This window comes from Salvia hispanica, chromosome 2 (genome assembly GCF_023119035.1).
Source record: "Salvia hispanica cultivar TCC Black 2014 chromosome 2, UniMelb_Shisp_WGS_1.0, whole genome shotgun sequence".
Classification (NCBI taxonomy): Eukaryota; Viridiplantae; Streptophyta; class Magnoliopsida; order Lamiales; family Lamiaceae; genus Salvia; species Salvia hispanica.
The window spans coordinates 3183278-3202071 of record NC_062966.1 but is presented as its reverse complement, the minus strand read 5'-3'; the positions used below and the strand labels follow the sequence as shown (position 1 = coordinate 3202071).

Genomic DNA, 18794 nt, shown 5'->3' with positions numbered 1-18794 from the left:
CTTTGAGATCTCTTTCCTTTAAAAGTTGAAATTGGTTTGGAAGAAGCAAGATCGATAGAAGGTGCCTTAGCTGACCTAGTTGTGAAGCCCCACTATATAAGTGAGTTATAAGCCTTAACATTGAGTGCTAACATAAAAAAGGGGCTACCACCTGATGCTTAAGGAGAAGAATTTAGGAAGGAGAAAATAGGGGAGGAAAAAAAAATTAAATATCTGGAGGAATAAGCCGGATGAAGTCCAGAGGAAGAAAATGGAAAAGAAAAAAAAATGTATTTTGGAGGTATAAGCTGGACGAAGTCCAGAAAAATGAGGAGGTATAAGCTGGACGAAGTCCAGAGTAAAAAAAAGAAGAAAAGAAAGAAAAAGAGAAAAGAATAGGAAAGGAGGATAGAAGGAGGAATTATCATAACCCGAGGCATCAGTGGCAGGAAATAACTAAGAGTGATCGATCCTAACATCTCTGGTGAGGAATGAGTGATCGAGCGAATCCAACAATTAGTAAAGCTATAGGCTATCTGGACGAGCTGACAGACCGACTAGGTAGATGAAGGGAAGAGGAGGATTTGGAGTGTGTAGACTATTTGATTGACCTTAAGCTTGTGGGGACGACTGCTTAAAAGTTTGAACTAGTTCATGCCTATATGTCTTGTTTTCTTAAGTGTTTGTTTTTCTTTTACTTTCTCTTTATGTCAGTAGAGTGTCTAGGTCTAGGAATCTTTAGGGGTCGGTCATGGAATAACCATGCATTGAAATTCGCCTTATTTCTCTTTCTTGTCTTTATACTTGAGGACAAGTATGGTTTAAGTGTGAGCAGTTTGATAAGGCTAATTTCATGCATTGGTTATGGGGTTAAATTTTGTAATTTCTTGGGTCTAACACGGTTTATAAGCCAAGTGTGTAGAGAAAAATGCCAGATCCAGGAAGAAAGAAGAAGATTGCCTGGAGAAGGAGTCTGGCAGAGAAAGTGAGCAGAAGGAAGAAGAAAATCACCAGACGGAGGAGGATTCTAGAAGAAGGGCAGAATGAAGAATTCAAAGAAGGATCTAGAAGCTCAACTCCACTTTTATAAATAAGAGCACGCAACAAGCCTGAGGGCATCCACGAATCATAATCACCTTTAGCTCTTAGCTCATCTTTCATTCTCTACACACACACGCACTGGGGGAAAATCAAATTGGGGGTTACGGTTCAAAGTTCGTCGGTAGTTGTGTAACACCGTCTCTGCGGGAGGCGAAGATACAATCTATTTCTTGCTTTTTAGTTTACATTCCAGAATTTCCCGAATCTTCGCAGTTCGAAGCTCGGCAGTATTTTGTTAAATTCCCGTTGGATATTGCGCTCTTTTGCTATGGAATTCACTACTATGGTTTGGTTTCATGTTATCGCTTTGTTTTCTGTTTGCTTTGATATTTTTGCGATGAATCTGAGTTGTTGAGTTGAAGTTACGTGGAGGTTGTTGTTAATCGGCTGAATCTGGTTAAATCTGTGTGATCGGAGATGGAATTTGCTGTGGTTTGTGGTGGATGGCTTGGATCCGGAGTGGATGAGGCATCCCGTAGCTAGATCTGTTCATTTCATGCATGGTTTTTGAAGTTTAATCTCTGTTTTCTCGTTTACCTCGTCTAGTAATAGTAGATCTGCTTTGGTTTCAGTAGTTGGTCGCATTAATCGGTTTAATTTAGTTTGCTCTGTTTCGTTTTATGTTTATTGATCTGTTTTTCCTCTGCATTTCGTGATCAAGGTTTTTGAGAAGATGAAGTCACTGTTATTTAAGCTTTTAGTTATTTAATCTGCTGCTTTTCATACGTACCCTGCTATTTTGGGAAATGGTCCCCACGCTCTATTTTTCCTCTGTCTAGGCTAGTTTTGGGAAGTTATTCGCTCGACCTGGTAATTGTTTTAGTTGAAAGGTTATCTTGAGTACGTTTGGTGATCATTATTCATGTTTCTGTTATTCCTGTCTAGGTCTAGCTTTTAGGATGGAGCATTTCATTTCCCAAGTCTAGGAATATAATCTCAACCCCAAAATGCGTGGCAGCAGCCAAAAACAATTTCCAGGTCTTCTTACATGGTACTTACATGTCCCAATAAATATAAAACATTAGGTTATCGGCACAGAATTTTATAAATCATTGTTCTATGAATTAATGAAGCCAGAGTAAAATAAGAGAGATGCAAAAATAGAGATGGTATTGTTTTCATTTTAGAAATTGTTTCATTTTTAAATGAACAACCTAAAAAAGGAAAATATTTTATTTTTAACGAGATAGAAGGATGTAATTTGTATGCTTCATGGCGGACACTAGTAATTATGGGGCTGCAATTTATCAGAAATCAGTTATAATTATGCTATAGTAGTTGTACCAGTGGACATTCAATCACCAATCCGCTACTAATAGCGTCAGAGTAAATTTCGATGTTAACACAAGTTTTTTTACGCACAATGAACATGTTTTCTTGTTTTACAGAAATTGATCGGCTATAAATGACTGCAAAACAAGTTTCTTGTTTTACGCACAATGTAACGATTCCATATTCGTTTGGAGTCGGGTTGGGTTGCTCTCACGGGTCATCGTTTAACATCTCTTGCAATACTTCCACCACCCCTCCCAAACCCTACATTTATATTGGTTATAGTGATACCCCTTTCGAAGTGGTCAAAATAAGAGTGGACAAATGAGGACGTCCAAGCGTGAAGCCCACTTGCCCCCGACGAGCGGACTTCTACTATGACCATTTTAAAATTCATTTTATTTAAAGAAAATTGTAAATTAATTTTTTATTCAACATTTTCACTCCAATATTCTAAATATATCCGTTATATTACTATTTTTTACTTATTTTTTTTTTCATTTTTTTGTAATATTTTGTTTTTTTGTTTAAGTAAATTTTAGTTAAGTTTTTATTTATATTAATAATTTTTTAATTAACTGTAATTTTAATTTAAAGAAATAAAAAGTAGTCAACTGAAGAAATAATGAATTCTTAGTGTTATTTCTTGGGTAAGGAATGGAGTAAAAAATTATGTGGGCTTATGAACAGTGTAGTCATGGTAGAACCAAGAGACAGAGACATGGGTCTTAATCCCCTACTAAACTCATTTTTATAAAATATTTGCTTAGATAAAATTCAGATTTCAGAATTTATTTAAAAAAAAAAAATTAAAGTTAGGAACTAATTATTATACTAGGTTTAAAATAAAGACAAAAATAAAATCAGTAGTATACAAAATAATAATTGTTCGTATTTTATTTAAGAATTATACACAATATTTTTTAATAATTTGACAATATTAAAATATGACATGGTAGTAATTTTATAGACTATAATATGACAGTATCTTTATAAATTTACAAATTACTATTGGTTTTAACTTTAGTACGGTGTATAATAGAAAATTCATCTAAAAATATATAAAACTTAATCCTAAACTAAAAAATACTTAGTGTATTAATGAAAACAAGAAATTTTTAAAAAAATGAATGAATCTAAAAAAATAAATGTAAAAATCGAATTTATGAATTGAAATTTTAAAAGTAACTAGAATTAAATAGAAAGGGTAATCATAGTGTAAAGTTTGGAGCATTAAATGAGATATTTAAACCACTCATATCCATAACATCTAAATTTACAAAAAAACATTTTATGGATAATAACAAAGTGATTGCATAGATTATAATTTATTGCTCTTTTTATCCCTAAAAGAGCAATAAATTAACTGCATAAAATCTCGTGCCACCCAAGTAAGGGGTCATCTTCCTTGGAACAGAGGGAGTACATGATCTCAACTCTCAAGGTAGATTCTTTTGGTGGAGTAATAAGAGTGACAAGCCCTTGTCCGCAACAAGAAAAGTTGTAAAGTAAATGTAAATCGACACCTAATTTGCATGTTACGAGGATCAGTTTCTATAATTTCTATATGCGGCTTGCTAAATTGGTTTTAGAGATAGATCTATTTTCTAAATAAGTACTCCGTGTAATTTCGTAAATATCCTATGTGATCTTTCTATCTTGGGAGTGTAAGAACTTCAATAATTTCCCAACAATGAAATCATCTTGTAGTTAGCATGGTAAGTAAGATTAATACTAACTATTTCTCTATTCAATGCGTAGATGTTATCTGTTACTTCTGAACAAACTGTCTATAACGTAATTGTGTATGGATATCATTCTAAGTGACCAACTATGAACTTCCAGGTTAGTTTATCCTTAATTGAATCATTGTCAACTGAGAATGATTTAACTACTTATCTTCAAGCTATGACCTGCTCAAAATACATAGATTATATTGGAAATTTTCCTAAAATTACATATGTTGATCTTGAGTAACACTGTCAAATGTTTGATTGATTTTGAATTCTTTTAGAAAGTAATTCTATACTAATTGCCTAAATTTAGATTAACCTAAAATTTAGTACTCCTGATTAGACTAATTGAAAACAATTGAAATTATGAAGAGTAAAGGAAGTTCCAAATAGGAATCTAAACTCAACGTACCTTGAATTCAAATAGAAGCATATTCCATTAGTCCCGCCCGATTCTTCTTGGTCCCACCTATATAAACCGACTTGTCTCTGTCACTCAATTCAATTGTATCGCCGCATTCTCCGCAAAATGGCGTAAACGAGCTCTCAACTCCCTCTCGATAGCGACGGCATCTGCATGCTCTGTAAAGAGAAGCCTTCCGAGGAGGCCACTCTCTGCTGCGCCACGTGTGCCACGCCTTGGCACATGTCCTGTCTCTCTCAGATCAAAAATTCCTCCCTAGGGTTTGAGTGCCCTGACTGCTCCGGCGACGCCCTCACCGGAGCTCCCGCGCCGGCAGACGCCGATAGCAAAGATCTCTTCGCCAAGATCCGTGAGATCGAGGCTGATGATTCCTTGTCGGAGGCCGAAAAGGCTAGCAAAAGGCAGCAATTGCTGTGCGGGAACATCCAAACCGATGCTGGAGAAATTTCTGAGGAAAAAGTGGACAAATCGTGTGATATTCTGGCTGTGATGGGCGAGACTTTGAAGTGTGCTTATTGTATGGAGCTTCCGGAGAGACCTGTTACGGTATTGATTTTGCTTTACTCTTTACTTATTTAGGCATTTCAATCGATTTCAATTGAGATTAGAAAGCTAGGGCTGAGAATCATTCAATTGAAACCTAATTGAAGTGTTTTGTTTGAAAACCAGACGCCCTGTGGGCACAATTTTTGCTTGAAATGCTTTGAGAAGTGGATCAAGCAGGGAAAGCGTACCTGTGTAAAGTGTCGTAGCAACTTGCCGGACAAAATGGCCAGCAGGCCGCACATCAACTCTGCGCTTGTGGCTGCTATGAGAATGGCGAAGCTGATGAGAACAATCACCTCTGGCTCTGTTGCCCCCCAAACTATTCATTGCTACTTACATGACCAGGATCGTCCTGACACAGCTTTCACTACTGAAAGGGCGCAGAGAGCGGGAATGGCCAATGCTGCAAGTGGGAGGATTTTTGTGACTCTCCCGAAAGATCACTTTGGACCTATCCCGGCAGAAAATGAGCCTGAGAGGAATCTAGGGGTTTTAGTTGGAGAAACGTGGAAAATGCGTATGGAAGTCAGGCAGTGGGGTGTGCACTACCCTCCTATAGCTGGAATTAGTGGGAAGGCACATTATGGCTCACAATCAGTTGTCATTTCTGGAGGTTATGAGGATGATGAAGACCATGGTGAATGGTTTATCTACACTGGAAGGTTATTCGCATTTACAACTGTTTCTGTTTTTATGCTGTGCTTTCTGTTTTTATTCACATTTGGAAGGCTATTCACATTTGCAATTGCAATACTTCAACTATTTCTGTTTTTGTGCTGTGCTTTTTGTTTTTATCTTATGTTTATGTTCACATTTGGAAGGTTGTTCTGATTTGCAACTATCTTGATACTTCAACTGTTTATCTTATGTTTGTCAAGAGTGTAATATGGAAAATGGACGGTATTCCCATCTTATATTTGATGATATATGCCATGTTTCCTTTTACACCCATAACATTTTATGGATAAGAAAGTTCACTAATCTACTGTATTTCATGTATGTTACTTGTTACTGTATTTTATTTTCTTCTCCTTATTGTTTACGTTGATTTCCACCACTAACTGCCTAATCTTCATTACTAATCTTCCTTATTTTTTTGGGCTTTCTTTCTATGCAGTGGTGGGAAACAGTTAACTGGAAATAGACGCACAAACAAGGAGCATTCATTTGATCAGGAGTTTACAGACAGCAATCAAGCTTTGAGAGTTAGCTGCATGAAAGGTTATCCGGTTCGTGTTATCAGGTGATAGTTTTATGCTTTCAGCTTTCTACACCTTTATTAGATGTGCATTTATTGCCTATGCACGAGACAGCTCAGCCCCATAGGAGTTGTGCACTTCTCTTTTTTCGCTCTTTAAAGTGAAGTTCCAAATCCAATCTCTATAAAATTACTATATGCAACCCTAAGATTTTAAACCTTTAAAGAACAACTATTTACTCCAAAGTGGAGCATATAATTAATTTTTATGACGATTTAGAGTAGAAAATCTTTAAGTTTTGGCAAAAAGGCAATAAATGTACATGCCAAAGTCGCCAAATTTTAAGAAACAAACTTTTATTACACCTTCCTAGACAAATTATGTTTCTCATATATTAGTAGTAGTTTTCTATATCAAATCAAATACATCCCTACCTTATATTTGTATATTGACTTTAAAGCTCAAATTTCAACTTTTTAGCTATTTATTCAAAAAATTCTAATGTACAAAGCCGTACTAATCGATACATATGTTAAATATAAAATTGTTTTGTATGCCTTAATGTCTTGATGAAACATCGAGAAATGTACATATGGAGTATTTACTGATCATTCTTGGTCTTGCTTCCATTTTGAATGCTTGCTAAAATCTTGTTTTATCAACTTGCTAGATGATTCTGTATTTCTGTTGTTTTAATTGATACCCTAATCAGTCCAAATTTGTAAACCTAGTTAGAAATATTTAAATGAAGAACACTTCATGCTTAGTCTTTGTTTATTGAGTCCCCAATAACTTTTTCTGTGGTTTGTGGATGTGTAATGCATGTAGTCACCCATTGACATTGGCAACCGCCCTTTCGTAACTCAAAATCAATAACAACTTAAGTTTTGAGTTACCTACATGATTGATATAGTTCATGGTCATACTATGTTAGTTTTTGAAACACCATATAGTTGTGATCCACTTAAACATCAATGAGAGCACAAAGTATATTTGACAAAGTTTTTGGTATGCGAACTATATAATTTGTGGATGCAAACTCAGTATAATAAATAGCCCCTCATTTTTTTTAATTGAACAGATCTGAAAAAGATAAGCGTTCTCCTTATGCCCCGGAGAAAGGTTACCGGTACGATGGGGTTTATAGAGTAGAAAAGTGTTGGAGAAAAGCAGGAATACAAGTATGGCATTTTGTCTTGATGCAAACCTTCCATCTTATCTTTTTGTCTGTGTTTGCTGATTATTGTACCTCTTTTTCTCTCAGAAGTTCCTTGTTTGTAGATATCTATTCGTAAGATGTGATAATGAGCCTGCTCCGTGGACAAGGTTCTTGTTAACACCTGGTCTTATTTATGATTAAATCTGAGTATACTGTTTTTTCAATTATTTTTATCACTTGTTCAGCGATGAGCATGGAGATCGCCCTCGGAATATGCCAGTCATTGCGGAGCTTGAAGAGGTTCTAGATGTTTATGAAAGGAAAGATAGTCCTTCGTGGGATTATGACGTAAGCAGTTGTCATTTTATATTGATGTCATTGATCTCTTAAGATTTTATGTTTTGTAAGTGTATGAACCATATGACAAAGTGAAGAATACATAGAATACACTATTAAAAGATTCTCTATATGGCTTGCTGATTGAATGATTTAAGTGCAAAGCAGTCAACCAGTTATTTAAAATCCATTTAAAGTATAGTCTCCATCTTAGACCCTTTTTGTGTTCACGCTATGCATTCATTCTTTTTGTTCACCATCACTTTTTTACTAAGTTGGGTATAAACTCATCGCTTAAGTCCATAGAATTCCAAATTGTAATTGAATTAGCATTCAATTCCAAACCCTATGTTTGGTAAAATGGAGTATTTGATATGGAATTGAATTTGAAAAATTTGTGCACACATTGCGCACACTCACACGCAATGCTCACACGCAATGTGTGTTTGTATGTGTGTGCATTGTGTGCAGTGTGTGTGCATTGTGTTTATGTGTGTGTGCTATGGATATATGCATTGAAGGTATCTAATTTATAACTATTTGGAATTCCAATTGTCTATTCTAGATATAAAATTCAAGTTGTGGAACTGAGGGATTTGGAATCTATATATATTTTTGTGATACCAAACATTGGATTTGGAATTGAACCTTCAATTCCAATTCCACACCCCAATTCCAAGTACCAAACGGAGCCTGATAGTTAACTAACCATTGCCCTTTGATTTTGATCTTAGGTGGTAGAATGTTGTTGGAAATGGATCAAGCCACCACCTCATAGTGAAGAAAAAGTGGTCGATGTAAATCCCGAAGACAGGGCCAAGGCAAAATTGGTGATTAGGAAAGCTCAAACAGTTTCAATGAGTGAAAAACTTCTACAAGGTATTATATTCCGTAGTTTGTGGCACTTAATCCAAACCACGTGACCAACTTCTGCTTGTTAATATTTTGTCATAATGGTTATTGTAGACGATTGTTTCACTTATGGTGTTATTTTGCCCAGTGACAATTTCCATTGAATAACATTTTCCATTGTTATTCAATCCGTTATTTATTGTAACCCACAAGGAAACATTTCTATATCAATATAGAAGTTGAGATCAACAATTTCTTTATTTTTCTTCTGTTTGTTATAGGGTTCTGCTGCCTCATATGTCTTCTGTTCGTTATAGGGTTCTGCTGCCTCATTTGTAAAAAAGTGATGAATCAACCCTTGACGACTCCCTGTGCACATAACTTCTGCAAGTCTTGTGTTGAAAATGCATTTCAAGGCCAATCATTTGCACAAGAGAGGGTATGCCAGAATGGGCGAAGGCTTCGCTCGAAGAAAAATGTACTAACATGCCCTGCATGCCCAACTGATATTACTGAGTTCCTTCGCAGTCCTCAGGTATGCTACCTATGTACTTAAAATATTATTTGGATCTGTTCAGTACACGGAATTAAAATTAGAATTCTACATAATTGAATTATAATTCAATTCTAAATCCTTTGTTCGGTATGTGAAGGTGCCCAATTTTATAACTATTTGGAATTCCAATTGTAGAATTGGGAGAATCATTACAACTCCAAATATTTTACGGTACCAAAGATTGGATTTGGAATTGAAAGTTTCAATTCCAATTTCCGCAGCCATGGTGCTGAATGAAGCCTTATAACCATTTCTTAAAGCTTGAATGTTGGCCTATAAACTAAAAAATGTCCAATGTTCCTCATATTTTAGGTAAACCGGGAAATCATGGAGGTTATAGAGAAATTGCAGTCTGGAATTGATATGTATGCAAACGGTGATGCCAAGGGCTCGGAGGAAAATAGTACTGGGAAGGGGAAGGACGACAGTCAACCCATCAAATGAAGAAGCAGAACGCCAACATGAAAACTGGCTTAAGAGAAAGAGTAGTTCGGCTAGCTTCTCCGATGAAGAAGTGAATACTGACATTTCCAAGAGAAGCAAAGTGGATGTTGGTGATGGCCATTCAAGTAATGGTGATACAACTACTGTCAAGGCAGAAGCCGAAATTTGAGATATGGAAAGTCTCTCTCTCTCTCCTCTCTCATCTGTTTATGTTCTAGCTTCATTTTTTTTTGAGCACCACATATTTTGTGGAACCACAATTTTTTTAATTTACAATGTACAGTACAGTCATGAAGTTTTGAAAATTTATCAGCGGGAAATGAAATGAATTTTCCCCATTTTGGTTTTTAGATTGAACCATTGTTTCATCATATTATATTGCCCGGAGAGCATGTTTCACAAGTAAAATTGCCAAGATTGAAATATTTGTTCATTATAAATAGTAAAGGTCAATTTTAGTCCTAAACATATGACCAAAAAATTTGAATTTGGTTCAAAACATTCATTTTTTGAAAAACATGTCCATAACAAATGAAAATATCGACGAAGTAGTCCTTTTTCTGAAGACACGTCAAAAACTTAACGGTCAACGCTAGTGGCATGACCGTTAGTTTTTTTACGGAACTGTAAAAAAAGGATCATTCCGACAAAGATTTTATTTGTTATGAACCTATTTTTCATAAATGGAATGTTTTGGACCAAATTCTTATTTTGATAATATGTTTAGGATCAAAATTGACCTTTACTCTTACAAATAAGCAACTCACAGACCATGTGCAATGTTTTTCTGTACAATCCGACGTAGCTTTATTAGTATCATTTTATTGTTTATTTTGGTGTAGTGAAAACTTAGGATAGTTATAAAATTTTAGCAAGGAGAAATTTTACGATATGAGTCTTAATTTGCTGACCTTTTATATAATTTGAGAATAAATTCACTGACCTTTTAGAAAATGATATTGAAGCACGCGAAATTTTCAGAATAACAGTGTGTTTGGTTTGTCATTTACAATGATCCACATGATCCCGGGCAATAGCAAAGTTCAGTGCTCCATCAAATAAGAACTTCGAAAAAATACTATGCCAATAAGAATATACACTGCTATTCTTGAAGGCTAAAGGACTATTGAAATCACTAAGTACTTCTAAGTATCACATAATAGGGAAAAAAATGTTCATCAACACAATGGAAAATGGTAGAGAAACAATTGTGAACAATAGGGTTTAAAAAATGAGAATTCCCAATTTTCTTTCATCTCCACCAGTTTTGCTAATCTGGACAATTCTATCAATTTGCATTAGAATTCTCCAAGATTTCTTTTTCTGTAGTGTTGATTTGAGATTGACAAGTAGGTTCTAATGTGACGAATAGACTGCCACTGTGTGTAGTGTATATTATGTATACTAATAATTTCGTTCTATGGTAGTGATCCATAGTACTCCCTCCGTCCCGCTTAAGATGACACGTTTTGCTTTTTAGTTTGTCCCAACTAAGATGACACATTTCCTTTTTTGGTAACTTTCTCTCTCCAATTAATACACTCAACCACTTTTTCTCACTCCTATTAAAATATTCATCTTTCTTTATCTCTCTACTTTAATACTTACACCCACCTTCTCTCTCTCCAATTAAACACTTTAACCAATAACTCATAAAATCTCGTACCGGCTAAGCAATGTGTCATCTTAGCCGGGACGGAGGGAGTACATTGCAACCGACTAGTTTATGTAACGGACTAACGGGTTTAAGTATTGAAATGTTTCGACCGTATTGAAAGGTTTCGAGCAATTATTGAATGACACTGCCAAATATCCTAGTTAATTATTTTTTCATTAGAAAGTAATTGTGTCCTAATGACCCTTGGCCCAATTTTGATTAACCTAAAATTTGATTTGGCTCCATTGAACAGTAGACGAAGTTTTTAAAATGGAATCTAAACTCAGCCAATCAGAAACAGAAGTACTCCTCTATAATATTTTCTCTTATAATTTATTTTTTCTCTACTATAATTATTTATTAATTTTTTCAAAATAAGTGAAATGCTTCTATCAAAATAAACTGATGGAATAGTATATTTCATAGGATTTGAGTGCCCTGACTGCTCCGTCGACGCCCTCACCGGAGCTCCCGCGCCTGCAGACGCCGATAGCAAGGATCTCTTCCCCAAGATCTTGGAGATGGAGGCTGATGATTCCTTGTCGGAGGCGGATAAGGCTAGCAAAAGGCAGCAATTGCTGTGCGGGACCGATGCTGAAGAAATTTCTGAGGAAAAAGAGGAAAAATCGTGTGATATTCTGGCTGTGATGAGCGGGAGTTTGAAGTGTGCTTACTGCATGGAGCTTCCGGAAAGACCTGTTACGGTATTGATTTTGCTTTACTCTTTACTTATTTAGGCATTTCGATCGAATTCAATTGAGATTAGAAAGCTAGGGTTCCATATATGTTAGGTTCATTCTATGTTAGTTGAAGATTGGAATTTAATTGAATTGTTTGTTGATGTTTTGTTTGAAAAGCAGACGCCCTGTGCGCACCATTTTTGCTTGAAATGCTTTTAGAAGTGGATCAATCAGGGAAAGCATACCTGTATAAAGTGTTGTAGCAACTTGCCGGAAAAAATGGCCAGCATATGAACTCTGCGCTTGTGGCTGCTATGAGAATGGCGAAGCTGATGAGAACAATCACTTCTGGCTCTGTTGCTCCCCAAACCGCAGAGAGTGGGAATGGCCGATGCTGCAAGTGGGAGGATTTTTGTGACTCTCCCGAAAGATCACTTTAGACCTATTCCGGCATAGAATGATCCTAAGAGGAATGTTGGGGTTTTAGTTGGAGAAACGTGGAAAATGCTTATGTTAGTCAGGCAGTGGGGCGTGCACTACCCTCCTATAGCTGGCATTAGTGGGAAGGCGCATTATGGCTCACAATCAGTTGTCATTTCCAGAGGTTATGAGGACGATGAAGACCATGGCGAATGGTTTATCTACACTGGAAGGTTATTCGCATTTGCAACTATCTCGATACTTTAAACTGCTTTCTGTTTTTATCTTATGTTCGTATTCACATTTGGAAGGTTATTCACATTTGCAACTATCACGATACTCCAACCGTTCCCATTTTTGCGCTGTGATTTCTGTTTTTATCTTCTGTTTGTCAAGAGTGTAATATGGAAAATGGACGGTGGTCCCATCTTATGTTTGATAAAATATGCCATGTTTCCTTTGTACGCCCATAACATTTTATGGATAAGAAAGTTCACTAATCTACCATTTTTCATGTACGTTGCTTGTTACTATATTTTATTTTCTGTTCCTTATTGTTTACATTTATTAATTATTGACCTGATTATTTCCTTTATATGTAGAGGACATTGTTTTAATTGTATCACTAACTGCCTAATCTTCCTTACTAAGGCAAGGCATATCTGATTTTACTATTTTTTTGGCTTTCTTTCTATTGCGGTGGTGGGAAGCAGTTAACTGGAAATAGACGCACAAACAAGGAGCATTCATTTGATCAGGAGTTTACAGTCAACAATCAGGCTTTAAGAGTTAGCTGCATGAAATGTTATCCTGTTCGTGTTATCAGGTGATAATTTTATGCACTCTACACCTTAATTATATGTGCATTTATTGCCTGGGCATGAAACAGCTCAGCACCATATTAGTTGTGTGCGTCTCTTTTTTCTCTCTTTAAAGTGAAGTTCCGTTCCGTTCTCTATAAAATTATATGCAACCCTAAGATTTTATTTCTTGAAGAACTACTATGTACTCCAAAGTGGATTACATGTTTAATTTTATGATGATCTAGAGAGAGAGCTTCTTTAAGTTTGGGCAAATAAGGCAAAATTTGAACATGCAAAAGTTGACAAATTTGAAGAAACAAACTTTTATTGCGCCCTCCTGAACCAATTATGTTTCTCATATACACATATACTACTCCCTCCGTCCAAGTTTAAGAGTAAGATTTAGTTATGGCACGAGTTTTAAGAAATTGTTAGAATGTGTAATAATTGAAGTGAGGTAGTGGTTGTTGGAGTGCGTAATAATTGAAGTAAGGTAGTAGAAAGGGGGACCCTTTTGACTTTTTGTATGTTTAGAATTTTGTTTTGTTTTATTTTTATGTAAATAATGGCATTTTGATGTAAATTTGATGAATAATGGGGATAAATTTTATGTCCCAATATGATAGAGTCTAATTGTGACTCTTAAACTGAGACAGACTTAAATGGCAAAATGGCAAAATAGTACTCCCTCCGTTCCATTAGCGTATTCCTTTTTGGCCCGTCGGACTATAAGTGGGACATTTCCTTTTGTGGCAAAAAATCAACACTATCTCTCTTTTACTTTATCTCATCTCCTATTTTTCCTTTATACTTCTTTCTCACTGCTACATTATTCTCTCTTCATTTAACCATTAAACACCACTACATAAAAACCTGTGCCCAAAAGAATGAGTCACATGTAATGGGACGGAGGGAGTAGTTTGTTATATCATACGCCCTCCGTCCACAAAAAATAGGGCACATTTATCATTTTTGGCCGTCCACAAAAAATAGAGCACATTCATTTATGGAAAGTTTTTTCAACAAAATAATAACCCTACACGTCATTTTATTTACCACATATGCCATTAGAATTAAAACTTCTCTCTTGCACTAACACTATTTCTCTCGCCTTCTCTCTTACTTTTTTCCCTTCTCTCTTATTTTACCAATTATACATTAAAACCCGTGTCATTCACCAATTGCCCTATTTTTTGTGGACGGAGGGAGTATCAAATACATCCCTACCTTATATTTGTATATTGACTTTAAAGCTCAATTTTCAACTTTTTAGTTATTTATTCTAACAGCAAGAATGTATCAAGCCATACCAATCGATACGTATGTATTTTTTTTTTTTCTGAAAGCGTACAATTGAAAAAAAAAGATGTATGCAAGAAAACATTAGATCCAAAATAAGACATAGGAATAACAAGTTAACAATCGAGAGATTTAAAAAAAAAAAAATACTCCCTCCGTCCCTCTATAGCTAAGTCATTTCCTTTTCTGGAAACAACACCTTTTTTTCTCTCATATTTTGTTCTCTCTTTATCTCTCTACCTTTTTTCTTGTCTACTTTATTCTCCCGTTACTTAACTCATTTAACACAATTTTTCTTAATTCCCGTGTCGAAGAGAAATGCCTCTACTACAAAAGGATGGAGGGAGTACTAACACAATTTTTTCTTAATTCCGGTGTCGCAAAGAAATGCCTCTACTACAAATGGACGGATGGAGCATTCCCTCCGTTCCATAATATAGTGGAGCCATTTTTTTTCAGCTCGTGATTTAAGAAAATTTGTGATAAGTGAGTTAAGTCAAAGAATAATAAAGTTGGAAATGAAAAAGGTAAAGAGATGAAGAGAGTATAAAGTAAGAGAGTGTAAAGTAAGAGAAGAAATGTGTTGACTTTTACTAAAAAGGGAAATGTCTCCACTACTATGGAACGTACCAAAATGGCAAAATGACTCCATTACTATGGAACGGAGGGAGTAATATTTTTTATATAATGCAACATTTGAAAAATAATGTAAATTAGTATAGTCAAAACCAAATTTGCTGAGCTACAAACCTAACCGAATCCTATCAGTTCTGGGCAGTTCCTTAGTGCTGGTTACCTTATGCTCACCCCTAATTATTTAAAATAAATTTATGCCTTGATGTCTTAATGAAACATCGAGAAAAGTACTCATGGAGTATTTACTAATCATTCTTGGTATTGCTTCCATTTTAAATGCTTGCTCAAATCTTGTTTGATCAGCTTGATAGATGATTTTGTTATTTTAATTGATATCCTAATGAGTCCAAATTTGTAAAAGCAGCTAGAAATATTTAAAGTGACGAACACTTCAAGCTTAGTCTTTGTATATTTGTTTACATTGTATTAGCATAGTACTTCTCCAATAACTTTTTTTTTGTGGTTTGGGCATTTGCTGATTATTTTGTTTGCACGTGAACTCCATAGCTTTTCCATTCAAACTCACTATATAAGTTCTCTCTCCCCCATGTTTTTTAATTTAACAGATCAGAGAAAGATAAGCGTTCTCCTTATGACCCGGAGAAAGGCTACCCGTATGATGGGGTTTATAGAGTGGAAAAGTGTTGGAGAAAAGCAGGAATACATGTATGGCATTTTGTCGTAAGATGTGATAATGAGCCTGCTCCAATGGACACGGTTCTTGATAACACCTCTTATTTATGATTTATTCTGAGTATATAGTTGTTTCAATTATTTTCGTCACTTGTTCAGTGATGGACATGGAGATCACTCTCGGGATATGCCAGTCATTCCGAAATTGAAGAGGTTCTCGATGTTATGAAAGGAAAGATAGTCCTTCATGGGATTATGGCGTAAGTAGTTGTCATTTTATATTGACGCCATCGATCTTTCAAGATTTTATGCTTTGTGAGTGTTTGAATCATATGACAAAGTGAAGAATACACAGAATAAACTATTAAAAGCAGTTATAATGAATGATTTAAGTTGCAAAGCAGTCAAGTAGTTATTTAAAATCCATTTAAAAGTATAATCTCCATCTTTACACCTTTTTATGATCGCGCTACGCATTCTTTTTGTTCACCGTCACTTTTTACTGATTTTAGTATTCTAACTTATCGCTTACTTCCATAGAATTCCAATCATTTTCCACCGAGGGTCCGTTCAGGACACCAAAACGATTGTTCTGAAAAATGATATAATTGATATGACGTGTGTGTACGTGCGCAATGTGTGTGCAGGGTGTGTAGTATGTGAAGGTACCAATTTTATAACTATTTGAAATTCCAATTATCTACTTTTGATATGACATTAGGAGGAATTGGAATGGTAATTCAATTCCAAATATTTTGCGGTATCAATCATTGGATTTGGAATTGAAGGATCCAATTCCAATTCCGCAGGACTGAACTGAACGGAGTCTCATTATTATTTCATCTTAGGCGGTAGAATGTTGTTAGAAATGGATTAAGCCACCACCACGTAGTGAAGAAAAAGTGGTCGATATAAATCTTGGACAGAGCGAAGGCAAAATTGGTGATTAAGAAATCTCAAACAATTTTAATAAGTGAAAATCTTCTACAAGGTATGATATTCCACAGTTTATAGCACTTAATCCAAATCATGTGACCAACTTCTGCTTATTAATATTTTGTCATAATGGTCCCTTTAGACGCGATTGTTTCACTTATGGCTTTGTTAACATTTTTATTCCTATAAATTTGTTATTTATTGTAACCCACAAGGAAACAATTTTATTTCAATATAGAAGTTGAGATCAACAATTTCTTTTATTTTCTTCTGTTTGTTATAGGATTTTGCTGCCTCATATGTAAAAAAGTGATGAATCAACCCTTCACAACTTTTGCAAGTCATGTCTTGAAAATGCATTTGAAGGCCAATCAATTGCACAAGAAAGGGTCTCCCAGAATGGACGAAGGCTTCGCTCGAAGAAAAAATGTACCGACATGCCCAGCATGCCCAACTGATATTTCTGAGTTCCTTCACAGTCCTCAGGTATGCTACGTTTGTGCTTTATAATATTATTAGGTGCAATTCAGTTGCCATGTCTAATTATCATGAAACTATCCATCTAGGATTAAGTTGTGGGACTATTTTAGTTGGAGGGGGGTGGCTATGACTATGACTAATTATCATGAGACTATCCAGCTAGGATTAAATTGTGGATTCAATCTTATGAACCAAACATGATACATATTTAATCATGTTATCAACTGAACACCCCCTTTGGAATTGAAATTGTGGGACTAAGTTGTGGGACTATTTAATCTTATTTACACAGAATTGAAATTAGAATTTGTATAATCCAATTCCAAATCCTTTGATTGGTAAATATAATAAATTTGATATGAAGTGCAGTGTGTGCGCAATATGTGTAGTGTGTGTGCAGAGTGTGTGCAAAGTGTGTGCAGTGCTCAATTTTATTATTATTTGGAATTCCAATTGTGGAATTTTTAGAATTTGAATTGAATTCCAAATATTTTGCGGCACAAAACATTGGATTTGGAATTGAAGGCTCCAATTCCAATTCCGCAGGCCCTATTTCATGATACTTAACGAAGCCTATAAACTAAAACATATCCAATGTTCCTCATATTTTAGGTAAACCGGGAAATCATGGAGGTTATAGAGAAATTGCAGTCTGGACTTGATGCGTATGCAAATGGTGATGCTAAGGGCTTGGAGGAAAATAGTTCTGAGAAGGGAAAGACGATACAGGAGACCCACCAAATGAAGAAGCAGAGAGCCAGCCTGAAAATTGCCTTACGGGAAAGAGCAGTTTGCCATCGGTTGTGTTGATTTGAGATTGACCCGTAGGTTCTAATGCAAGGAAGAGACTGGCCACTAATGTAGGAGGGGCAATACCAGTTTCTTTCTGGGATTCGTAGAAGTAGAGGATCCAAGCAATATCTATGATACTCGGAATCACATTTATCACACAATAAAACATTGTCACCATCCTTGTCCCTTCCACAGACTTTACATAGTCCCTCATCCCATGGAGCTCTAGGGTGCGCACTATTACACACCTGAACAAGTAGATGATCTCTCTTTCAGAGTATCAACACTTGAAACTTTTGCATTGGAAATATCAACCATTTTTTTTATGTGTCAGAACTTGTAATTTACATCAAACATAAAAAGTTCAGGAAGAAGAACAACGAATCCAAAATGAAAACCGTAGTCTGGGCGACCTCAAATCCATTTTTAGAGATTTTGTATATCATCCATGAGTTCTATATAAAGTGAACAAGATAATTTTAAAGATTTTATGAATTTCTTATTAATCATAATAGACAAAAAGGCTAAAAAAGGTTAATTTCTAGTTTAAGTAATAAATTAATACTCCCTCTGTGCCATTAAATATGCAACATTTGGGAATCGGCACGGGTTTTTATGTAGTGTTGTTTTGTGAGTTAATAAAGAGAGAGTTTAGTAAGAGAGATGAAAAGGTAGAGATAGAGATGTTTCCATTTTAGGAAACGTTTCATTTTTAATGGGACAAACTAAAAAGGAAAACGTTTCATTTCTAATGCGACCGAGGGAGTATGTTATAAGCAGCAAACACACTATTTGTATTCTCCTATTGGAAGGAAATACAGAAATGAGTGAGAGAGTAAAATAAATATTAAATGGGA

The 18794-nt window shown here is 35.4% G+C and overlaps 1 protein-coding gene and 1 pseudogene across 1 annotated transcript; both read left to right on the top strand.

Annotated features, from left to right (window-relative positions):
• The first annotated feature begins 4606 nt into the window (after positions 1 to 4606).
• Positions 4607 to 9972, top strand: LOC125207225 (E3 ubiquitin-protein ligase ORTHRUS 2-like). The gene is made up of 9 exons (XM_048106473.1): positions 4607 to 5055; positions 5179 to 5717; positions 6173 to 6298; positions 7336 to 7435; positions 7519 to 7580; positions 7659 to 7761; positions 8484 to 8628; positions 8919 to 9136; positions 9470 to 9972. The coding sequence occupies exons 1-9, from the start codon at positions 4663 to 4665 to the stop codon at positions 9599 to 9601; spliced, it is 1818 nt and encodes a 605-aa protein (XP_047962430.1). The 5' UTR covers positions 4607 to 4662; the 3' UTR covers positions 9602 to 9972.
• Positions 9973 to 11659: 1687 nt separating this feature from the next.
• Positions 11660 to 18116, top strand: LOC125207226 (annotated as a pseudogene).
• The last annotated feature ends 678 nt before the right edge of the window (positions 18117 to 18794 follow it).